This window comes from Dreissena polymorpha, chromosome 10 (assembly GCF_020536995.1).
Source record: "Dreissena polymorpha isolate Duluth1 chromosome 10, UMN_Dpol_1.0, whole genome shotgun sequence".
In the NCBI taxonomy this organism is placed as follows: Eukaryota; Metazoa; Mollusca; class Bivalvia; order Myida; family Dreissenidae; genus Dreissena; species Dreissena polymorpha.
The window spans coordinates 69,444,287-69,470,373 of NC_068364.1; the positions used below are offsets into that span (position 1 = coordinate 69,444,287).

The 26,087-nt window shown below is 37.1% G+C and overlaps 1 protein-coding gene and 1 long non-coding RNA gene across 3 annotated transcripts in view; one reads left to right on the forward strand and one right to left on the reverse strand.

Moving 5' to 3' along the window:
• LOC127846961 (N-acetylneuraminate 9-O-acetyltransferase-like) overlaps window positions 1-26,087 on the forward strand; it is a 76,779-nt gene that overhangs the window by 14,141 nt on the left and 36,551 nt on the right. For both annotated transcript variants that reach the window (XM_052378422.1, XM_052378423.1), the window contains exons 4-9: window positions 2,788-2,898; window positions 6,415-6,466; window positions 9,552-9,623; window positions 12,025-12,115; window positions 13,498-13,609; window positions 18,097-18,221. In XM_052378422.1, coding sequence (XP_052234382.1) covers window positions 2,788-2,898; window positions 6,415-6,466; window positions 9,552-9,623; window positions 12,025-12,115; window positions 13,498-13,609; window positions 18,097-18,221 — 563 coding nt within the window. The remainder of the gene's footprint in view (window positions 1-2,787; window positions 2,899-6,414; window positions 6,467-9,551; window positions 9,624-12,024; window positions 12,116-13,497; window positions 13,610-18,096; window positions 18,222-26,087) is intronic.
• LOC127846968 (uncharacterized) lies at window positions 3,180-4,376 on the reverse strand. The gene is made up of 3 exons (XR_008033752.1): window positions 4,282-4,376; window positions 3,737-4,048; window positions 3,180-3,502 (listed from the first exon to the last, which is right to left on the reverse strand). It is a non-coding gene; the product is annotated as an uncharacterized LOC127846968 (long non-coding RNA).

Consider the following 26,087-nt stretch of genomic DNA (forward strand, 5'->3'; position numbering starts at 1 on the left):
TGTCAATCAGTTTATACATCATACTGTCCACTGATGCGTACGAGATGCCATATTCATATTCTTGCCGTAAGTAGGTTAACAGGCGTTAGGTCACTAAATCACAATAAATAGAAAATATCTGCTTAGAAGCTTAACTTTTAGGAGTAGTAACATTAATCATGAAACATTAAACTTGATTTTAACATGAACATTAACAGTTTAACAATACTTTGAACTGCACCACAGTAATGATTCTACTCCTCTGGACAATGAATGCACCTAAAGGTGCTTCCTCTTCTGAGCACTTTCACAGGTGTACAGTGTGCCAGATGTACCCAATGTTTACAAACATCACACTGTCCCCATTTTATTAACTTCACATCAGGAAAGATAACGAGCTGTGGTGGAAGACTTTGTCTACACGCACAACACAAGTCATACAGTTGTAGATGGATACATCAGGCGATGAAATATTGTGTGCTGGGCTGGCGTCATGACAGGTTGCTCTAGACGACTTTGGTGATGTTATTTGTGACGTTTGATTGGAAACGGTAGTCAGTGAAACCACTATATTTGTACTGTCCACAGCCTTTGAGTTGTTTGAGGGTTTTTTTACCTGCAGACTTTTCAGTATTTCAGTATTTTTCTCTGGCATAAGGTTTCCAATAACTTTTATAGGTGGTGTGAATTTCTTTTTGGTTCTTTGAACAATATGCGTTATGTTTCTGTTTTCAAGGAAGCTTTTTGCTGTGGTTGTTGTCAGTTCTTTATTTGAAGTTTCAGTTTCAACTTTCTCGGCTGACGGTGTGACATCTGTGTCTCCTCTTTCTTCATCCAAGTAAATGTTCCTGTAAAATGGGTAGATGCCCGATTTTGAAAAGCTGAAATTATGTTATCTGGGGAAAATGATTTCGCGTATGGTCGAGAGGTCAGTCTAGCAACTTCATATCTTGTAACACTCACTCCTGGGTTACTAGGCATTCATGAGAGTAGTATTTTTTGAGTGGTCCAAAAACACCAATGTCAAGGGGCTGTGTCAGATGGCTTGAATGAGGTGGTAAAACAAACAAAACAACATTATTTTCTTTTTCCCATTCTGTCAGAGTTAAAGACAAATGTGATGTGTGCCCGTCATATAAGATCAGAGTAGGAGGGCCAGTTTTGTCGAGCTTCACATGTTTTGAAAAATGCTCAGACAGATAACGCTCAAAAAGGCCTCTGTTAATCCAACCACTATCTGACATGCCACTGGTAGAGCCTGGCAACGTACAATCTAAAAGATCATCTGACCACCTTTTTCCTGGGAAGATGAAGAAAGGTGGTACATGGTTCCCTACGGCGTTTGCTGTACCGATGATAGTAATATTCTTCGTACTTGGGGATGTAATGGCCTGTGCGACTGTGTCTTTAGCACAAACAATCTTGGGAGGACTGTGTTCTGTTGAAAAGCCAGACTCGTCAACATTATAAATTCGTTCCGGTGCATTAAGCATATTGTTTTCATTCAGAACTTTTTCAAGTTCTTGAAAGTAATTGCACGGGCCATTCCAAGCTTTTGTGGAGCCACAACTTTAAGTTGTTCCCATCTTCCCAAAAATGCATAAAACCAATTCTGGCTCAGACCTTCACCCGCTTTCACCGATTTCCCAAGTGACCGAGCATAATCAGCAGCCATATATCGTATGCTGCTTATTGTGTAGCCATATCCAATGTTGGCCATGTGTATTATGTGATCAACAAGCAGTTTTTCTTCTTCATCATTAAAGAGACGGACAGGACCTGACCTACAGTCTAGGGTTACATTATGCCTGGTTCTATCCCTTAGTGTGGATTCTGGAAACCCATACAACCTGCTTGCCCTATAAACCGACATGCCTGACAGAGATGCTTGGAAAGCTCTCTTTAAGTTTTCCTTGTCGTGTGGCTTCTAACCACTTCTTATTTTCTGCAAATGAAATAATTGGTCGTCTCACTTTAAGACCCTTATGATCATTCAGGTTCAACCAACAGTTTCAAATTAAATGGTTTAAGGCCTAATCTTTAATAGTGATGTGTAACCTTAAGCATATGGGCGGAGCTTGGAATATTTGCATATTCATGACATCAGGAAAAAGCGAGCAGACGATGCGTAAATAAGATGAAAAAAAGTTAAAATACTGAATAAATAAATAAATAGAAATAGTGTTTAATTTGGTGGAAAATTTTTATTTCTGTTGGATAACAATTACAACTAACCAAAATATTGCTCATGATCACTGAAAATACAGTTTTCTGACGTCGAAAGAAATTGGGTCACCAACTCTGACAGGTAAACAACACGAAGGGGGCGCAATCGAAATACCGCGGGAATAGGAATACCGCGACAATACGGATGTGGACTATATATTGTGTTGAGGTCATTTTTCAGAACACTTTTTACACAATCTATTTACACATATCTGCAGTTAAAGATTGAGACACAATAATATTTAATTATACAGGCCTCGACACTTACAGTGTACCAGGAACTTGAGACTCCCACATTTTGGTAAGGGACACCAGTTTTTCCCAGGATTTTGCTCTAATTTTAATTTGGAGGGTTCCCTTTTGACACCAATCTGTATAAGTTAGTGTCAAGCCCTGGTTTATCATTTGTTTGTTTCTTTAAACAAATCATTCTTCTTCGATACCTGTTAGTCAGAAAAGTAGATCCACTGTCTAAAAGTCTTAAGTTCTTAAACATTAAGGCTGCTGTATAATTTTTATGGCATTTGTATCCTTCATATGAGATAATGTACATTTCATTACATGCCCTTGTTTTCTCTTAAGGATTTCATCTGGATGCCGTTTGTGAATCCAGAGATGTATAAGCTGTACAAACAGTGGATGTTGAAAGCTCCCAGCGAACGGCCTAATCTTGTGGTTACAGGCAGTGCTACAGTAAGTAGTGGTTTGCAACCTTCTACATCAAGTGCTATAGTAAGTAGTGGTTTGCAACCTTCTACATCAAGTGCTACAGTAAGTAGTGGTTTGCAACTTTCTACATCAAGTGCTACAGTAAGTAGTGGTTTGCAACCTTCTACATCAAGTGCTACAGTAAGTAGTTGTTTGCAACCTTCTACATCAAGTGCTATAGTAAGTAGTGGTTTGCAACCTTCTACATCAAGTGCTACAGTAATTAGTGGTTTGCAACCTTCTACATCAAGTGCTACAGTAAGTAGTTGTTTGCAACCTTCTACATCAAGTGCTATAGTAAGTAGTGGTTTGCAACCTTCTACATCAAGTGCTACAGTAATTAGTGGTTTGCAACCTTCTACATCAAGTGCTACAGTAAGTAGTGGTTTGCAACCTTCTACATCAAGTGCTACAGTAAGTAGTGGTTTGCAACCTTCTACATCAAGTGCTACAGTAAGTAGTGGTTTGCAACCTTCTACATCAAGTGCTACAGTAAGTAGTGGTTTGCAACCTTCTACATCAAGTGCTACAGTAAGTAGTGGTTTGCAACCTTCTACATCAAGTGCTACAGTAAGTAGTGGTTTGCAACCTTCTAAATCAAGTGCTATAGTAAGTAATGGTTTGCAACCTTCTACATCAAGTGCTACAGTAAGTAGTGGTTTGCAACCATCTACATCGAGTGCTATAGTAAGTAGTGGTTTGCAACCTTCTACATCAAGTGCTACAGTTAGTAGTGGTTTGCAACCTTCTACATCAAGTGCTACAGTTAGTTGTGGTTTGCAACCTTCTACATCAAGTGCTACAGTAAATAGTGGTTTGCAACCTTCTACATCAAGTGCTACAGTAAGTAGTGGTTTGCAACCTTCTACATCAAGTGCTACAGTAAGTAGTGGTTTGCAACCTTCTACATCAAGTGCTACAGTAAGTAGTGGTTTGCAACCTTCTACATCAAGTGCTACAGTAAGTAGTGGTTTGCAACCTTCTACATCAAGTGCTACAGTAAGTAGTGGTTTGCAACCTTCTACATCAAGTGCTACAGTAAGTAGTGGTTTGCAACCTTCTACATCAAGTGCTACAGTAAGTAGTGGTTTGCAACCTTCTACATCAAGTGCTACAGTAAGTAGTGGTTTGCAACCTTCTAAATCAAGTGCTATAGTAAGTAATGGTTTGCAACCTTCTACATCAAGTGCTACAGTAAGTAGTGGTTTGCAACCATCTACATCGAGTGCTATAGTAAGTAGTGGTTTGCACCTTCTACATCAAGTGCTACAGTAAGTAGTGGTTTGCAACCTTCTACATCAAGTGCTACAGTGAGTAGTGGTTTGCAACCTTCTACATCAAGTGCTTCAGTGAGTAGTGGTTTGCAACCTTCTACATCAAGTGCTACAGTAAGTAGTGGTTTGCAACCTTCTACATCAAGTGCTACAGTAAGTAGTGGTTTGCAACCTTCTACATCAAGTGCTACAGTGAGTAGTGGTTTACAACCTTCTACATCAAGTGCTACAGTAAGTAGTGGTTTGCAACCTTCTACATCAAGTGCTATAGTAAGTAGTGGTTTGCAACCTTCTACATCAAGTGCTACAGTAAGTAGTGGTTTGCAACCTTCTACATCAAGTGCTACAGTTAGTAGTGGTTTGCAACCTTCTACATCAAGTGCTACAGTTAGTAGTGGTTTGCAACCTTCTACATCAAGTAGTGGTTTGCAACCTTCTACATCAAGTGCTACAGTAAGTAGTGGTTTGCAACCTTCTACATCAAGTGCTATAGTAAGTAGTGGTTTGCAACCTTCTACATCAAGTGCTACAGTAAGTAGTGGTTTGCAACCTTCTACATCAAGTGCTACAGTTAGTAGTGGTTTGCAACCTTCTACATCAAGTGCTACAGTTAGTAGTGGTTTGCAACCTTCTACATCAAGTGCTACAGTTAGTAGTGGTTTGCAACCTTCTACATCAAGTGCTATAGTAAGTAGTGGTTTGCAACCTTCTACATCAAGTGCTACAGTAAGTAGTGGTTTGCAACCTTCTACATCAAGTGCTACAGTTAGTAGTGCTTTGCAACCTTCTACATCAAGTGCTCTAGTAAGTAGTGGTTTGCAACCTTCTACATCAAGTGCTACAGTTAGTAGTGGTTTGCAACCTTCTACATCAAGTGCTATAGTAAGTAGTGGTTTGCAACCTTCTACATCAAGTGCTATAGTAAGTAGTAAGTAGTAGCTCTCCAACTGAAGTTTCCTATTTTGGAGCATGAAGTCTACCTTATTATATTCTTATTATATTACAGACTTGAATTATAATTAGATGTTGAAGATTCTCCTTCTCAAAGGAGATAGTGGCAAAGAGTCGACGCATTTTCTTTGATGATTGGTGGCAGCATTGAGTAGTGGCTGTCTGGCCATGATCTTTAATACTGTGGCTTTGGAGAAGTGAATCAGACATAGATTTCCAAACAAATCTCGACTTCGAAGACTGATAGATGTGTTCAAACTATTGCACACTTATCGTCCTTAATAGTCTTTTGAAGCGCTTTTACTGACTCTGTCAAACTGTCACACCTTACAAGCGTTATTATCGACGACTAAAAGGGGGTAATGTCCTCTGTTGTCAGCGTGTTTTTTACGTCCCCCAGTCTATACTGGGGGTCATTTTGCACATTTTGAGTGGTGAAAGGTCAAGGTCATCCTTCAAGGTCAAAGGTAAAATATATGGGGGGAACATAGTGTTTCCCAAACACATCTTGTTTTCCATTCAAAATTGGGTCTTGTAATCGGCTCCATTCCCAATGGAAAAAAAGTATATATTTTTTCCAAATGGGAGCTTAAAATTCCCAAGGAAGGTTTAAACAAAAAATATTTATTTTTTAGATCTCAATACTTTGTTCATCTTCAATCCATTAAAGATCAACCTTGGTAATTATAATACTAAAAGCACTTGTATTATCAATTTTTAGCATTTTTTAGCAAAACAGCAACAACACAAATTTCCCAATTATTGTCAAAACGCCGCAAATTTTCCCAAACCAAAGGGACCTGTCCTCATTCCCCAAATGGTGAAAAAAAACACTGGGTGTACAGGCAGGGCAATTTCGGGGGGGGGGGGGGGGGGGGTGGGGGGGGGGGGGATATGTTCAGAGGGTACTGTGTCCTTGAACCAACAGGCCCACTTAAGAATAACAATACAATTTTAATTCAAGGAAAAAAATATATACATGAGACAGGTTTAATACATGTTGCAACCTTGTTTCTTGTTTAAGTAACAAATATAACAAATAGTTCATGGACAATGAATTGTGTTTTTTTAGAGGTTAAACCAAAGTTGAACTCAACATGAAAGCACTTTTAGATGATACAAGTCTTTTTATTATTCATAGCCTTAGGATCAAAATTCAGTGACATGCATATTGTGTTCAATACCTGACTTGATGATTCTGTATTAAGTGCTTGCAAAGTTTGTTTGAGTGTTGATTATAATAGCAAACTATTTGGTGTTTTCCCTCTCTTTTCAGTGGAGCATAAAAGAGTTTAATGGAAGCACTGAGGCCCTAAAGAATTTTGAAAGTAAGAATGATTTATTTTTTTTAAATACACCCATAGTTGTGTACTGATTTGCCACCATATAGGCGGCGGTATATAGTTTTGACGACCGTCATTCTGTCCGTTTGTCAGTCCATCTGTTTTTCGTCTGGTTGGAACATTGAAACTTGGTGTAATTGTATATTTGGATATGAAGATGTTTCGTGTCAAATGCTGTTGCGATTCATTTGCAAATAACAGAAATATGGCCTTGTTATGTCCCCCACTATAGTAGTGGGGGACATATTGTTTTTGCCCTGTCTGTTGGTCTGTTGGTTTGTTTGCACCAACTTTAACATTTTGCAATAATTTTTGCTAAATTGAAGATAGCAACTTCATATTTGGCATGCATGTGTATCTCATGAAGCTGCACATTTTGAGTGGTGAAAGGTCAAGGTCATCCTTCAAGGTCAGAGGTCAAATATATGTGGCCCAAATCACTCATTTTATGAATACTTTTGCAATATTGAAGATAGCAACTTGATATTTGGCATGCATGTGTATCTCATGAAGCTGCACATTTTGAGTGGTGAAAGGTCAAGGTCATCCTTCAAGGTCAGAGGTCAAATATATGTGGCTCAAATTGCTTATTTTATAAATACTTTTGCAATATCGAAGATAGCAACTTGATATTTGGCATGCATGTGCATCTCATGGAGCTGCACATTTTGAGTGGTGAAAGGTCAAGGTCATCCTTCAAGGTCAGAGGTCAAATATATGTGGCCCAAATCGCTTATTTTATGAATACTTTTGCAATATTGAAGATAGCAACTTGATATTTGGCATGCATGTGTATCTCATGGAGCTGCACATTTTGAGTGGTGAAAGGTCAAGGTCATCCTTCACAAGGTCAAGGTCATCCTTCAAGGTCAAACGCCATATAGGGGGACATTGTGTTTCACAAACACATCTTGTTTACTTGAAAATTAGCCCACTTTTTATGCCCCGGATCGAAAAATCGGGGGTATATTGTTTTTGGCTTGTCTGTCTGTCTGTCATTGTAAGTGTGTGTCACAAAACTTTAACCTTGGTTAAAGTTCGATAACTTTTGCATTATTGAAGATAGCAACTTCATATTTGGCATGCATGTGTATCTCAAGGAGCTGCACATTTTGAGTGGTGAAAGGTCAAGGTTATCCTTTAAGGTCAAAGGTCAAATATCATTGTATTTTTCTTTCCTAAAACTTTAACCTTCGTTAAAGTTTGGTCATAACTTTTCAAATATTAAATACAGCAACTTCATATTTGGCAGGCATGTGTAACTCATGGAGCTGCACATTTTGAGTGGTGAAAGGTCAAGGTCATCCTTCAAGGTCGCCCACTTTTTATGCCCCGGATCGAAAGATCAGGGGTATATTGTTTTTGGCCTGTCTGTCTGTCTGTCATTGTGTGTGTCACAAAACTTTAACCTTGGTTAAAGTTTGATAACTTTTGCATTATTGAAGATAGCAACTTCATATTTGGCTTGCATGTGTATCTCATGGAGCTGCACATTTTGAGTGGTGAAAGGTCAAGGTCATCCTTCAAGGTCATAATAAAAAATAATTCATTTCTCCATTCAATCTCTTACTCACTTCTTGTGCAGCTGCACATTTTTAGTGGTGAAAGGTCAACCTTTAAGGTCAAAGGTCAAATATATTTTTGTATTTTTCTTTTCTTATTATGCCACCTTTTGTAAGAAAAGGCAGCACATAGTGATCGGACTGTCCGTCCCTCTGTCTGTTTTTCCGTCACACGTTGTGTTTCGGTTTCGAAAAATGCTCATGACTTCTATGTCCCTTGAGATATAACCTTCATATTTGGTATTCATGTGTATACGGACAAAGCCTTTCCATACGCACACAAATTTTTACCCCTGTGACCTTGACCTTGAACTTAGGGTCCGCGTTTAGGTTTTGAAATCTGTTTAGGTTTTGAAAAAAGCTCATAACTTCTATCAAGCATTTATAGGGGGCATAAGTCATCTTATGGTGACAGCTCTTGTATATCCTATAACTTTAAGTTTTATTATAACTTTTATGCCCCCGGATCGAATGATCTGGGGTATATTGTTTTTGGCCTGTCTGTCTGTCTGTCTATCATTCTGTTGAAAACTTTAACCTTGGTTAAAGTTTTGCAATAATGAATAACTTTTGCAATATTGAAGATAGCAACTTGATATTTGGCATGCATGTGTATCTCATGGAGCTGCACATTTTGAGTGGTGAAAGGTCAAGGTCAAATATATGGCTTCAAAGCGGCGTCAAAACTTTAACCTTGTTCATAACTTTTGCAATATTGAAGATAGCAACTTGATATATGCCATGCATGTGTTTCTCATAAAGCTGCACATTTTGAGTAGTGAAAGGTCAAGGTCATCCTTCAAGGTCAGAGGTCAAATATATGGCTTCAAAGTGATGCAATAGGGGTCGTTGTGTTTCTGACAACACATCTCTTGTTTCTTATTGGGAATGTGCTGTTTTCTGGTACGTTATAAATAATGAAAAAATCGCAGAGCGTTAACTAGTATTATGTTCTCATAAAAGTGGTCATAATACGAAATATAAGGGTGTCCTTATTCTTAGGGTTTGTGACCATGAAAACATATAGGAAAACAATGGGTCCTTAAATAAATTCTCACGCAGATCATGATGGCAATAATCAGGATTTAGGTGTATAAGGAAACAATTGCTTTAGTTAAGTTATTAAAAAAATCCTCTTAACCCTTTCCCACTCAGAAGCAAAGTGAAAATAGCTATGTGCAAACAGCATACAACCAGAAAAGCCTGGGAGTAACTCTAAGCCTTTAAATGTTTGCTGCTCATCAGTATCTAAGGGTTGGAAGTGAAGCCTTAAAAACTTGAATTTAGTAAGAAAGGTCTTCAATTTAATACATCTTTCTAAGGGACTACAAATGCGTGAAAATATGTATTTAAGTGGTTGAGAGTTAAAAAAAGTAGTCATCAGTGGGGTTTGAATGTATAAGAAATAAATTTTAGTTACTTGAGTGTTGAACCATTGTACCTGTATCTGCTGTAGGCTTCTATATTAGTTACTTCAGTTCAACCCTGTGTTTGCCCACCTGTTTCAGCCAACCTGACCTTCATAGTTCCATATCTAAAGAAGATGAAGGAGTCAACTGAGATAGTCTGGACTCTTCAGGGTGAGAGAATAAAATGAATGAAAAGTTACTGAAAAATATTTTAGTTATACCCCCACAAACTAAGTTTAGTGGGGTATATAGGAGTGAGCTTGTCTGTCTGTCGGTTGGTCGGTTGGTCCATATAAAGTGTCCTCTCTCTAATTCAAGTTGTTATCCCCCGCCAGAGGCGGAGGGATATTGTTTTGGCGTTGTCCGTCCTTCCGGCACTTTTGTGTCCGGAGCCATATCTTGGAAGTGCTTTGGCGGATTTCATTGAAACTTCGTATGAAACTTCGCATTAGTATATATATGCATAAGAGGATGATGCACGCCAAATTGCATTTTACACCATCTGTTAAAAACAGAGTTATGGCCCTTTGTATCTTGAAAAAATGCTTTTTACTATAGGCACTTTTGTGTCCGGAGCCGTATCTTGGAAGTGCTTTGGCGGATTTCATTGAAACTTGGTATGAGTATATATACGCATAAGAGGATGATGCACGCCAAATGGCATTGTACACCATCTGTTAATAACAGAGTTATGGCCCTTTGTATCTTGAAAAAATGCTTTTTACTATAGGCACTTTTGTGTCCGGAGCCATATCTTGGAAGTGCTTTGGGGGATTAAATTGAAACTTGGTATGAGTATATATATGCATAAGAGGATGATGCACGCCGAATGGCATTGTATACAATCTGTTAAAAACTGAGTTATGGTCCTTTGTATCTTGAAAAAATGCTTTTAACAATAGGCACTTTTGTGTCCGGAGCCATATCTTGGAAGTGCTTTGGCGGATTTCATTGAAACTTGGTATGAGTATATATCCCGCGCCAGAGGCGGAGGTATATTGTTTTGGCGCTGTCCGTCTGTCTGTCACTTTTGTGTCCGGAGCCATATCTTGGAAGTGCTTTGGGGTATTTCATTGAAACTTCGTATGAGTATATATATGGATAAGAGGATAATGCACGCCAAATGGCATTGTACACCATCTGTTAATAACGGAGTTATGGCCCTTTGTATCTTGGAAAAATGCTTGTTTGAGTGTCAAATATAATACTCTTGTGTCCAAAAGCATATAGGCGGGGGATATCAATTCAACGAATTTGCTTGTTTTAATCTGATCTTTACCAAACTTGATCAGATGTTGTATCTAGATGATGTCTAGGTCAAATTCGAAAATGGGTCATACTGGGTCAAAAACTGGGTCACGGGGGCACTTAGTGGGTTTTAAACATTGAGCATGGTGTCCGCTCTCTAATTCAAGTAGTTTTCATCCCATCTTCACCAAACGTGGTCAGAAGTTGTATCTAGATGATGTGTAGGTCAAGTTCAAACATGGGCCATGTCGGGTCAAAAACTAGGTCACGGGGTCACTTAGTGCGTTTTAAACATTGAGCATGGTGTCTGCTGTTATTTGTGAAGACAATATGCAAAATATTCTGTGTCAATGCGGCATTAGGGGGTATTTGTCACGTCTGTGACAAAGCTATCATGTTTTCTTATATGTGAATCATTCTGGGTATATGCATTTCTGTATCAGTTAAATCAGTTCAACCCTGCGTTTTCCCAACTATATCAGACAATCAGGGTTAGAGAATAATGTGAATTTTAAGTAACTGAAAAAATATACATTTGTCAGGATTTTCAAAAATATTTGTATGCTCTTGTTGGTGTTTTTCGTCCTTCTGGCGTCTTTTCCTGCTTCTTGTGTGGGGCCTTATTCAAAAACTTTTGAAGGGATTTGAAAGAAACTTCATGTACTGATTGAAGGCATGAAGAGTTGAATGACCATAACTCTCTCTTTATGATTTACTGAGTTATAACCCTTTGGTCAATTTCTTTTGTGGAGCATGACCTTCTTCGTATAAAAGGTAATCAAGTAAAACTATAACATTGATAGAAGATATTTAGAGGAAGTGCTTAGTCTGCCGAGATTGAACAGTTCACTCAAGTATTGCTTGCCATTTGATTGAAAAGATGGCAGATATAGAATATAAAATATTAGTTGGGACCAAAACACTTGAGTGGAATACCCCGATGGAGACTGCAGACACTAAGTCTTATAACTCTTTTAGTGCTGGAATCGAATTTTGAAGGCCTTTGCAAACAGTTTGGATCCAGATGAGACGCCACAGAACGTGGCGTCTCATCAGGATTCAAACTGTTTGCTTTTCTGATAGTATTCTTTGAAAAAAATCAAAGAAAATGCTAATTTTAGAAATTCAGCAGACGACTTTTAAGCAGATGACAAATTTCCCGGCATGCAAAGGGTAATTAGAAATGCAGATTCAGATTATTTTCTTTTGAAAATTAAAGCTTGCCACTTCTATGCAGCATGTCGATGAATAACCTGAGATGGAGATTTCAATAACCTTGTTTTGACAATTGAAAGTTTATTGAAATATCAGCCTTGTGTTACAGATCCTGTACTTCCAAGCCAGCTGTCCCCCAACAGATCTATGATAACCAATGCGCAGATAGATCACTACAACAAAGTGGCACTGGAAGTGTTGTAAGTGCAGATTGTTTTTCAGACCCCGAAGCATATTCTATTAGAGAACCAGGGCTTATTTATGAGTTGAAAACTAAAAGCTAGAACTTTTCTTGACGTTTATTGTATTGCACATAATAAAAGCAATAATTAACAGTTTCCAGCATTTATCCAAGGCTTCCACTGCACTTTAATTATGGATTTCTTGACTTCCATCACTTAAATTTTGAAATTCCCGCTCATAAAGTCTTGAAGTCCCATTTCAGAATATTTTTTTTGCCCAATTGGGAAAAGTACAGGTCCCAGCCCAATTGGGAAAAATGTGCGCGTACAAACCCTGAAATTGTGAAAATTCGCGTCTTGAAGTCTCCCCCTTTCAGAAATTGTACTTGATTTTTAGCCCCCAAATATTTCTAAATTGATAACTAAGTGTTGTCAAGTTGTGAATATTATATTTACTCAGGTGAAAGCCATCTCCATAGGGAAACTTACTTAATGTTAAGATTTTTTTTTATAAAAAAATTAAATATGATAAAAAAAAAAAACTTTTAATTGGGCATTTTTTGAAGAACAATTTGGAAAATTGTATTTTTTTTCCCAATTGGGAAAGTACCGTTTTTTGGTTCTTTATAAAAAAGGAAAAAAAAAATGCTGCTTTTTAATTAACAAATTAACATTCCTGAACCATGTTGAATAACAATGGATGTGTTGGGGATTTCAAAATTTATTTGTACCGGCTTACTGGCCATTATTATAGCAATAATGACCTAGGCCGTTATGTGTTTAAGCTGTCTTGACCTAAGCAGAAATATGGCCTCCACAGTGCAGTTTAAGCTTAAACAACAGTTACAAATTGGCATTGTCATTCAATGTGTTTTCGGAAGAGAGATGAACAATCAATATTTAACAAATTTAAATATGCTCCATAAAACAAAAACTACCAGTGTTTTAAACATGATTCATCATCGCTATTAATTCTCTTCTCTTTTGATTATTTTCCCAATAATTGTTAATATTTCATGACTTAGAACCAATAAAATATAATAATTATAAATTAAACATGTAACTGGTTGTTACAACATCATTACTATAATGGAAAGTTGATTACAAAACGATAATTGGGAACTTAACCCATTTATACCTAGTGTCTAGAAAAAAGGCCTTAGCAAACAGCGTAGACCCAGATGAGACGCCGCATGATGCAGGGTCTGTGCTGTTTGCTTTAACGAAATTCTGTAAGAAATATACTAAATATAGAAATAAATATACTAGACATCCCTAATTTTGGAAATAAATTGATCCAATTTAGAAGGATGGGAGAGTCCACTAGGCATAAATGGGTTAAGATGATCTTGCTTTAGAGTCTACAATTTTCTAAAACGTCTGCCGGTTCTTGATTACAGCGCCAAGGCAGAGAGTTCAGCCAAGATTTGGAGCTCGTCCCGTTTAGTTGCCCAGGGTCTGAAGAAAGAACTGGTTGACGGTATTCATCTGTCACAAAGTGCTTTAAACTTGGTAATTTCAGATTTGTGATTTTTAGCTCGGCTGTTTTCGGAGAAAAACCGAGGTATTGTTATAGCCAGCTCGTTGTGTCGTGTCTGTCGTCATCCGCGTCATGCTAAAACCATAACATTTTGTCAAGGTTTTGAACATTGGTTCTAAAATCAAAGTGCTTCCACCTACAACTTTGAAACTTCATATGTAGCTGCACCTTGATGAGTTCTACATGCCACACCCATATTTGGGTCACTAGGTCAAAGGTCAAGTTCACTGTGATCTCTTAAAAAAAAAAAAATTCTGACAAGCTTTCATTTCTTCAAAAATGCACCCGCAGCCGAACGTGTCACCCATTATGCGGTGCTCTTGTTTAAATCAATTTTTAAAAAGCATTCGTCTTCTGTTATTACTCTGTGCATTCCACACAGTCCATTTTGGGGCTAACACTTTCTGGCTAAACTGGATTTTTATAGAAAAGACCTCCTTGAAATGAAAAAATCAATAATAGCAAAATGCTTTGTCCTTAAGTAGGCTCAATTGAAAGCTCAACAGTAGGCTCAATAGTAGGCTCAATAGTAGGCTCAATAGTAGGCTCAATAGTAGGCTCAATAGAAGGCTCAATAGAAGGCTCAATAGTAGGCTCAATAGTAGGCTCAATAGTAGGCTCAATAGTAGGCTCAATAGAAGGCTCAATAGAAGGCTCAATAGTAGGCTCAATAGTAGGCTCAATAGAAGGCTCAATAGTAGGCTCAATAGAAGGCTCAATAGTAGGCTCAATAGTAGGCTCAATAGTAGGCTCAATAGAAGGCTCAATACAGTGTCCGACAAATTTCTTATTTTTCAGGTAGCCCACTGGGCTACCAATAAAAATATTTGGTAGCCCATAAAATTTTCCTACAAAATGATAAGAGGCAGGTTTTCATCTTTATTTTATTTCTTCATTTACATATACATAATATGTATACATACATATACATAAAACAGCAAGTAGTCTGATGTACACAGTCAATATCGTAAATTAATGTTACAGTACAGGCACCGTGTACTTAAATGTAAATGTACCAAAGAAAATCATATACTACATGTAGGTATTACATGTATGTGCACATGTATGTGTACTTACATTTGTAAATTCGGACAGAACGTTAAGTTGTAAACGTAAACAAGGGCTGTTTGTAAAACATGCATGCCCGCCTATATGGGCTATAAGTTGTAGTAGCAGCCATTGTGTGAATACGTTTTTTGTCAATGTGAATGGTGGTGGTGGTGGTGGTGGTGGTGGGGGTGGGGGTGGGGGTGGTGGTGGGGGAGGGGGAGGGGGAGGAGGAGGAGGAGGAGGGGAAGGAGTAGAAGTAGTAGTAGAAGTAGTAGTAGTAGTAGTAGTAGTAGTAGTAGTAGTAGTAGTAGTAGTAGTAGTAGTAGTAGTAGTAGTAGTAGTAGTAGTAGTAGTAGTAGTAGTAGTAGTAGTAGTAGTAGTAGTTGTAGTAGTAGTAGTAGTTGTAGTAGTAGTAGTAGTAGAAGCAGCAGCAGCAGCAGCAGTAGTAGTAGTAGTAGTAGTAGTAGTAGTAGTAGTAGTATGCATTACAAACATGCAGTTAGCCTTACATTTGGTAAAATTTAAATATATTACAAGGGAGGCAAATGCTGTAACAATTACCCCCCCTGTCCTGCTTATAATGATATTAATCAGCAAATTTAAACATTAACACAATATTAAATATACAAAATATACAAAAAATCTCATATTCTGATAATATTTTAATTGATCCACTGTATTTTACTAAAAGGATGATGTTTCATTGGACTGATAATTATAGATTTAGGATTACAGACCAGTTGCTTCAGTAATATTGTTCAGAGTGTGCCCTGTTGGCCGTGTATGCATTCTTGAGTTATCATTCAAAAACCATTTTACTATTTCCAGTCACGGTGACCTTGACCTTTGACCTAGTGACCTCAAAATCAATAGGGGTCATCTGCGATTCATGATCAATGTACCTATGAAGTTTCATGATCCTAGGCCCAAGCGTTCTTGAGTTATCGTATGACAACCACCTGGTGGACGGACGGACGGACCGACCGACCGACATGAGCAAAGCAATATACCCCCTCTTCTTCGAAGGGGGGCATAATAAAGCGTTTAGATGATCAATACGATTGACTCGTATGGTGTTAATCAATGCAATTGCCCTTTTTAACAACAAATACCGAGTTTCAAGAAATCAAGAGTATTAAATCATTTATTTACTTGTGTCCGACTTTAAGTACTGTAAGAATTTACGTATTGCATCCGTATGTTACGACACTTGTGTGCAGTCAGTAGGGCCTACATGTATACAATACAATAATTGTTTCAATAATGAAGGAACTGATACAGCGTAACGGTAACGATACAGCGTGTTTACATGATATTTTATTAGAGAAAATGTCAATGCCAAATAATTCGCGAGATACCCCGGTACTTAAGTTGAAATTCACAACGAAACTTTTAATGGAAATTAAATGATCTCAATTTTGTACCCGCTACGAAATTTTTTTTTACAAATAAATACACCCACGCCAATTTTCGCGCGCTTTTACCAGGACAAAGAAATTCATTTCTTAAATGTAGAATTTTGTAACCTAAAATAGCTGTACACAACGTGTGCAAACCGTGGCAGGTCATTTACGCATGTTGCAATACAACGGTCCTGATTGGGAGCTTATTTCATCATATCTTTAAATAGAACCATATGCCGAAATTCATTTGACACTTTAGAAAATTTCAAACGTTTGTGTTTATGACTCTTATCGTCTATATTACCCACCCATAATTTGGTTTTTAAAATATAAATCGGGCATATATGGGATTATTGATTAACAGTCGATTAATCCAATTATTAATTGACAATGCAAACTAATTAGCAGGTGTTAACTGCATTCACAAAGTTGTCATTAATATTCATTTTCGGTTTTGTTACCGTTTTGAAGAATCTGCTATTGTTTTGATTTATTTAATGTTTGGCGTCCTTGGATATTTAACGACATCAAAAACGTTGTCGCTATTACTCATTGTTGCGGTTAACAAAGAATTCCAAACTGCGGAATGGTGTTGCATCATGTGCGCCAACTATCCAACCGGCTCTCATTATATTATTAGCAGACGACAAATGTTGATTCTGATTGGATGATTAAAATACACTGTTACTGTTTAAGACATTACCGCAAGTGATTGGTGACTGATTACATAATTGATTGCACTTTGTTATCGGATTATAAGCAATACACAGCGTACAAACACATGGTAAGCGTGTTTATTCTACGTATGTCTGTCAATAAACCGGGCTACCGCTCTTATAAATTTATAGTAGCCCGGCTGGCGTCAGCTGGAAAATTTCAGTAGCCCGATGAAAAATTTTGGTAGTCCCCGGGCTCCGGGCAATGGATTTGTCGGACACTGCTCAATAGTAGGCTCAATAGAAGGCTCAATAGTAGGCTCAATAGTAGGCTCAATAGAAGGCTCAATAGTAGGCTCAATAGTAGGCTCAATAGAAGGCTCAATAGTAGGCTCAATAGTAGGCTCAATAGAAGGCTCAGGCTCAATAGTAGGCTCAATAGTAGGCTCAATAGAAGGCTCAATAGTAGGCTCAATAGTAGTCTCAATAGTAGGCTCAATAGTAGGGTCAATAGTAGGATCAATCGTAGGCTCTATAGAAGGCTCAATAGTAGGCTCAATAAAAGGCTCAATAGTAGGCTCAATAGTAGGCTCAATAGAAGGCTCAATAGTAGGCTCAATAGAAGGCTCAATAGTAGGCTCAATAGAAGGCTCAATAGTAGGCTCAATAGTAGGCTCAATAGTAGGCTCAATAGTAGGCTCAATAGAAGGCTCAATAGTAGGCTCAATAGTAGGCTAAATAGAAGGCTCAATAGTAGGCTCAATAGAAGGCTCAATAGTAGGCTCAATAGAAGGCTCAATAGTAGGCTCAATAGAAGGCTCAATAGTAGGCTCAATAGAAGGCTCAATAGTAGGCTCAATAGAAGGCTCAATAGTAGGCTCAATAGTAGGCTCAATAGTAGGCTCAATAGTAGGCTCAATAGAAGGCTCAATAGTAGGCTCAATAGAAGGCTCAATAGTAGGCTCAATAGTAGGCTCAATAGAAGGCTCAATAGTAGGCTCAATAGAAGGCTCAATAGTAGGCTCAATAGTAGGCTAAATAGAAGGCTCAATAGTAGGCTCAATAGAAGGCTCAATAGTAGGCTCAATAGTAGGCTCAATAGAAGGCTCAATAGTAGGCTCAATAGAAGGCTCAATAGTAGGCTCAATAGTAGGCTCAATAGTATGCACAGGCTAATCAGGGACGCCACTTTCAGCCTAAATTGGATTTGCCTACGTAGAGACATCCTTTAAAGAAAAATTCCAGTGAAAAAAGCAGAAACTTTTGTCCCTCGGATGATACATTCCGCATGTGCATTAAGACCAGATTTCCCAAAACGCTTCTCATACATGCCCTGTCAAACTGTTTCAGGATGTTCAGATGTTGATGAACATGTACTGCAACGACCACATGAACCACAACGATGGCACCTGCTGCAGTAAGCCTGAGACCACCACCAACCTCCAGATAGTTGTGGCCGCGTTCTTCCTTGTCTGGTACCTTCACATTTTTATGTCCCCACCACTATAGTGGGGAACATATTGTTTTTGTTATGTCCCCACCACTATAGTGGGGTAAATATTGTTTTTGTTATGTCTCCACCACTATATTGGGGGACATATTGTTTTTGTTATGTCCCCACCATTATAGTGGGGGACATTTTGTTTTGCCCTGTCGGTTGGTTTGTTTCTTTGTTTGTGTGTTTGTTTGCATCAAACTTAAACATTTTGCCATAACTTTTGCAATATTGAAGATAGCAACTTCATATGTGGCATGCATGTGTATCTCATGGAGCCGCACATTTTGAGTGGTGAAAGGTCAAGGTCATCTTTGAAGGTCAAAAAGGTCAAATATATGGGTCAAAATCACTAAACTTTAACATTTGCCATATCTTTTGCAATATTGTCCTACCTTTGGGAAAATTTCCCTCAGATTATCATGTGCAGTTGGCATATATGGCCGACACTCTCCGCCTAAATTTTTGCTTAGAAGATACTTATTTTTAAGCTCACCTGAGCACAACGTGCTCATGGTGAGCTTTTATGATCGCCTTTTGTCTGTCGTGCGTTGTGGGACGTCAACATTTGCCTTGTTCACTCTCTAAAGGCCACATTTATTGTCCAATCTGCATGAAATTTGGTCAGAAGATTGGTTTCAATGATATCTTGGATGAGTTCGAAAATGGTTACGTTTGCTTGAAAAACATGGCTGCCAAGGGGCGGGGCATTTTTCCTTAAATGGCTATAGCAAAATCTTGTTAACACTCTAGAGGCCACATTTATTGTCCGATCCTCATAAAACTTGGTCAGAAGATTAATCCCAATGATATCTTGGACGATTTCAAAAATGATGTCCGTTGGTTGAAAAACATGGCCGCCAGGGGGCGGGGCATTTTTTCTTATATGGCTATAGTAAAACCATCTTAACACTCTAGAGGCCACATTTATTTTCCGATCTTCATGAAACTTGATCAGATGATTTGTCCCAATGATATCTTGGATGAGTTCATCTAACCTTGGCTTGAAAAACATGGCTGCCAAGGGGCGGGGCATTTTTCCTTATATGGCTATATATGGCTATAGTAAAATCTTGTTAACTTTCTAGTTTGCTAAATCTTTATGAAATTTGGTCAGAACATTGGTTTCCTGTGTAGTAAAGTTTGGTTTTATTATGTCAATATTATGTGACATTAACTGTGTTATGTAATTTTTCATAACACAGAATTTTCATAGTTAACATAACTGTTTTAGTCATTAACACTTATGATAAGCCTTTCAACTAAGAGATAACTAAAAGAAAGACAACATGTACATGATTTTGCAGTATTTATGCAGTATTTATCTCCCTTGTTTAACCTGGTTCAGTAATCTAGTTTTAGTTCTGCTCTGGAATTTGGGAAGATATTGATCATTGATAAATGCACTGTTCTGAGGGAAAATTGACTACTTTGCCATTGATGTCTTCTGAACTGTATAAAATAAGCTGGTTGGGCTGATTAAAACACCTTGATGCTTTCTTGAAAAGTTAACAGCTCTTGAAAAAGGTTGGAATTTTGAAATAATTAAACTCTAAATTACTTTTAACACCAGCATCAAGACATTTTGGCATTATTTTCTAAATTATTCTTATTATTTAGATTATTTTTATGTGGCATTTTCTAAACTATTTTGTAAACTAGATTTTTGAAGCACTTTCGAGACTAACAGTAACTTATATTTATATCAGTTTTTTTTGACAGATGTTGAACTTCTTTTTACATTCATTAAGGTATTTGCTGAATGTTGTTCATTTTTGTAACGATACTTAGATTCTTTAGACTTGGCTTGTACTTGTTCTTAATTTTCTGTCATTGTTCTTCATTTTCCGAGTTCTTGGAATAAAAATTAGTTATTTTTGTTAAAGCTGCCTTGGTTTTCACTTATAAATAAATTCTTTGAGTGTATTAAGGCGTCCCTGACTGACCTTTAGTTAATTGAATTACAACCAGTCAGTATAGTCATCCTGACCGGAAATAAGAGTTCGTCAAATAAATATTTCCGCATTACATAAGTGCTTACAAAGTTACATAACTTGTAACCGTCCGGTGACCAGTTCATTTGCGTAAGCGAAGGAGACCGCACTACCACACCTGGATAGGACAGTTGAGTTCGATTATGGTTTGGATCGGTAAAAAAACATGGCCGCTAGGGGGAGGTCTTTTTCGTTAGATTTATATAGTAAAAAAGCTTGTGAACACTCTAGAAGTCACATGTTTTGCCTAATCATCATGAAATTTTGTCAAAACTTTAGTTATGTGGATTCTCGGACTAGTTTGAAAATGGTCGTGATCAGTGAAAAAACATGGCCGCAAGGGAGTGGGACAGTTTTCTTTATATGTATATAGTGACAACATGTGAACAGTCTAGAAAACACATTTTTTTCCCAATCTTCATGAAATTTAGACATATCTTGGAAGAGTTAAAAAATGGTTCAGGTCTGTTAAAAAAAACATGGCCGCCAAGGGGCCATTTGTTGTTCATTCTTCATGATACTTGGTTAGAACATTTGTTCCATTGATACAGAGCTCCAGATAAAAATTTGGTCAAATTCTTATTTACTCCCTATTTTAAAAATTAATTCTTATTTTACCCCCTATTAATAAAATTATTTCTTAACAAAATATTACCAATTTTTTATTTATTCATTGGCACATTAACAATTCAACATTTTGATTTATAGTCTTGCAAAAAACCTGGCTTTCCTTCTCCGTTTCTTGCTAATTGAAAGAACATGCAGCGTGGACTTTTGACAATGAAATGGCTTTGTGGTCAAAATACACTAAATAGTTTCCCTATATAATTCAATGTAAAAGCGACAACTTTGAGCGAAAATAAATGCAACATTTTGCACATAGAGACCCCCATAACCATACCTTTTCTTAAAGGCCATTCTAAGCGGAATTGATTTATGCAATAAAAAAGATATGTCATGTACAAAGCAAGAAAGAACTTGACACAAATCAAAATCGACTGTTTTTGCAACTTTTTTTTTCGGCGTTTCTTAGTGGAATGTAACCTTTTCTAGTGCAATGGTTTACTTTAGTCTTCACGTGTATCATATTTCAGGGATTCAGTAGTGAACACCTATTCATGCCCTACCATTATCTCCGCAAGATAACACCCGAATAATGGTAAAAAGTGTAAAACATGCCTTCCTGTCAACTATGATATTTTTTAGAGAGTACAGCCCTACATGAAGCGATCATTTAGTGTATTGTAACCTGTTTTGACTTCCACGCTTCGATACACCGCTTCGGTCGGCCATTTTGATTTTTTATGTAAAACGGTCACTGACACTTGGGCTTAGGTCATAATGGCCTTTTGGTCGCCGTTAAAGTCATATCAAAAACTATATTTAACATTTAATTTTAATTACATTTTGAATAGGTATACAGTATATTACTTATGTATAAAAATTACGATAAGTGTAATTAAAAAGGTACAATAAACAGTAATGACACGCCTGCAATACTGGGAGAACAGAATCGAGACCGTTTGGCCTTTCGACCGTTCTTAGGTGTGGCTCTTCCTCACAGCAAACGCTTTAGTGACGTTGACTTAAAGTTGTAGTTTTAATTGAGCGCCTAGAAGAGTCAGAACCGGGATGAAATGTTTACCGTATATAATTTGCTACTGGAAGTTTTACGCACATTCGAAAATTTTGAATTCGTGTTTTATTTTTGCAATGCGTAACTTTACGCAAGGATTCTAAATCTAAATCGTTATTTAAGAAATTAAATGCGTTTTTACGCCTTTACGCATGTTATCTGGAGCACTGCATTGATGTCTTGGGCTGCAAAGAACAGGTCATTTTTTTTTATCTCAGGTGAGCGACTTTGGGCCTTTCAGGACCTCTTGTTTAAAGTAAAATACCATTCAAGCAGAAAGTGTTGTCCCTGATTAGCCTGTGCAGACTACACAGGCTGATCTGGAAAACTTAATGCACATGCATACAGCCCTGTTTTCTGACAGCAAGGCTCACTGATAAACCAGAGTGGTAGGTAATCCTTTCCCTGGCTCACTGTTAAACCAGAGTGGTAAGTTAAATGTCTTAATGTTGCTCAATTATAAAATTTAACTCAAAGTCAGTGGCTGAAACCAACTTGTTTTCAATAACTTTCTGCCCTTTAACCAATCAAAAGTCGCTTGTTTTCAAATAGATGGTGCCTCAACCAATCAAAAGTCTATCAACACCCCTTTGTTAGGCTTAGATGGAGCACTGATGGATGATTGCATCAAATTATGATGTTTCATTGGACTGATAATTATAGATTTAGGATTACAGACCAGTTGCTTCAGTTATATTGTTCAGAGTTCGCCTTGTTGGCCGCATATGCGTTCTTGAGTTATCATCCAAAAACCATTTTACCATTTCGAGTCACCGTTACCTTGACCTAGTGACCTCAAAATCAATAGGGGTCATCTGCGAATCATGATCAATGTTCCTATTAAGTTTCATGATAGCGTTCTTGAGTTATCATCCGGAAACCACCTGGTGGACGGACCGACAGACAGACCGACTGACCGACATGTGCAAAGCAATATACCCCCTCTTCTTCGAAGGGGGGCATAATTAAATATAGTATGCTAAGAGTGCTGTGTATTATTCAATAAATATTTTGGGGTTGAAGTGTGCCTAATTATCAGTGGATATTTCCCAGATTGAGTAATTGGCTGAGACAGTATGATATCAGATTAGAGATTAGCATCCATCCAGTATGTTAACATTAACAAGAAATATCTTTAAAAAAGATATACGGCGTTGATTGTGGTTGGAGTTTATGGAAGGTAAAGATTTAAATGAATGAGATCAAGGATAGCAAATATCTTTTTCTGTGCAGTTTTTAGCTGCATCAAACGCAGTACGGGATGTTACGCGGAGTTTTCGAGGCTTATTTCACATTATTACATATTGCTTGTCATAAAGCTATAGATACAAAACAGAAAACCAAAGTCAACCGGCCACACGCGAAGTCTCCGTACATATTTTAAATATGTATACGCGCGTTCTTCGAACAAACCTGTTTGAGTAATTTATCGGGCATTGCTACGTGTATTTGATTCGATTATTAACAGTATCGAGAATCATCGCGCTCATACTCAATACATAAGTCAATATGCTGCAATAATACATTAGTAAATATGATGGAATAATTCTTGTTAATTAAAAATAATATTTATCATGGTATTGTTAAAAACACATTAATAATCTATTATTGACATGCCATAAAATAATATCGCTGGATATCTTCATTTCACATCTTTCTGGTGGTAAAGAAAATTCCAGTTCACCTAGTTCACGCTATATTGTCTTTATTATATAACTATTATGTTACTGACCGCGAACTCCGAACAGCACATAAGGTCTGACCTGTATATAAACTCTGACATTCAAACACACTAACCGCGAACTGACCCCTTATACCTCGCGGGTTGAAATGCAATACATTAAAGTGAGGCATCGCTTCCACTGCTCTTTATACTTTTACATATAACATGTTGACAGGAATATGGAAGTCAGTACTAAATATGAGAACATGGCCTTTAAGTTCACAACGTTCTCGCGCTGAAAATCCTCTGAAAATAAAGGTGCACGCACAAACTGTATTGATGGCGAGATTAAGTGTAAAACTGTTCTATCTATTAAGCCTTTTTATAAAAGATAAAACTGTTTCATGCTGAACACGCAGTAATACAGTGTTACAAAGACGCGGACATGTTTCCAATGTTCTAGTGGAATTATCAAATCAGCCAATGCAGTCAATGAAGTGTATTCATCTGTACTTGGCCGCGGGAAGTTTTATTTGAATTCTGTTGGACGCTAACAAAGGTCAGGCTAAGGTGAAAAGCTGGCGTATACAGCTAACGCCGAAAAAGATTCATATGCACAACCGGTAACCGCTTTGAATTCAAACTGCACCTTATATTATAGCAGGTTACTGAGGTATATGTCTATGTTTATTCATTTGATGCAAATAAATTGTTAGAGCCTGCAACAATTTTGTTTCTTGTTCAATTTCTGTACAGCAAAACGGTTGTTAAAGACGCACTTTTTAAGAAGTGTGTTAAACATGTGTCTTTTTAGATAAAACCTTTTAAAACAGATCATATGATAAAAACGCACTTATGAAATAAAAGACTAACTTATGCTTAAAAAAGTCACATCAAAACAGAAAAACACACTTTTGTGAGAAAAAACCCACATCTGTAAATCTTAAAACACACTTTTTAGATAAAAGACGCACCTCCTTGATAAAAGACGCACTTCTTAGATAAAAGACACACATTCTGCTCACATCTACACTCAAAAGCGCACTTACAGATGAAGAAAACACACACAAAAAACAAACTGTTTCACTTAAATAAAGCACTTGGAAAGAAAAAACGCACAAAATGCGCACTTAAGTGCACTTTTGAACACTGAAAACACAGATATTAACAAAAAACACATAATTAATGCACTTTTAAGTGCGCTGAATGTGTGTTTTGGTAAAAAGTGAGTTTTAAATTGACAAGGGCTTATACAACAGCGAACACCTACAGTGCCTTCAGCGCTTTGATTTGCTGTGTGCTGGTTCATCAGCATCTTAGGTTTTGAAATTTTTCCTTTTATACTGCAATCTATTACAAAAGGTCGATAATTGACCAGTCGCCAAGGTATTGATCGCTCCGCCCACATTCTTCGATCAGCCAATCAGATATGGATTTTTCACACACCCCTCAGCAACGCTTATCTGGCCGCCATTTTGTCCGACAAACAAAGCGTATCGTACATATGGAATGACGTAATTTTTAAGAGTTTACACAGATTTTATATCAAATGCATGATCATTACTGTTCGATCATTATTCAAAATTGTAGGTGCTATACATGTACATACTTTATAAAAGGTTATTATTGTATCTTTATTTCTTGAACATACGAACGAGTTATGAGAAAACAAACACAATAAATATTGTAACCACACCAGTTGTGTGTTCTATACAACGTGTTATACCGTTTGATGCTCAATATTATTAAGCAATTTGGGCAACATAATAATTGCCACACGTGCTTATTAATCTCAGCGTAATTGTCGATGATTAATAAATGACAATTTGTTGCGTGGATCTCAGAATGAATGAACATAAAGGCATTGTTAGGTACTGTACACAAGAAAAGAAATATTTAATTACTTAAATGATTTCCAATTATATATTTATTTTCTGTGGATCATAAACAATGGAAATCATTATAAATTGTTAACTTAAATATTGTTTTAACTAAAGTTAAAACAACAAAAAGGTGATTTCAACGCGGCTTAGCTAGCTTAAAGCGACTTCAAGTGTAAAATGTAAGGCTTATAATACAACAACAACAACAACATTTCTAATACAACATATATATTGATACGGGAAGAAATGTGAAAATTGCAATTAACATATAAGGGCCATCTTGCTATAAATAAACAAATGCATAATATGCATAATGTATTCAATTCGAATGTTCGTGAACAGCACCGTAATACCAAAATTTCATTTTTCGATAGTGAAATGTAGCAGGTTCCCATTAAACATAAATGAAATAAAATGCATATTAGATCTGTTAATGAAACCACGAAATTAGGCCTGTATTATATTATGGTTACAATCAAAACTTAATTTATATCTAAATTTAAAAAATCGGTGTCTTTAAAAATAACACAATAAAACAAAGATCTAAACATTTTTAATAAACAAAAAACCCATCATGATATGAATGTGTCATTTGCATTTAATAAATATATTTTCAAAATTATATATGAATAGCAACCGGATTCACTGCCAGACGGTTTTAATCCAAGTT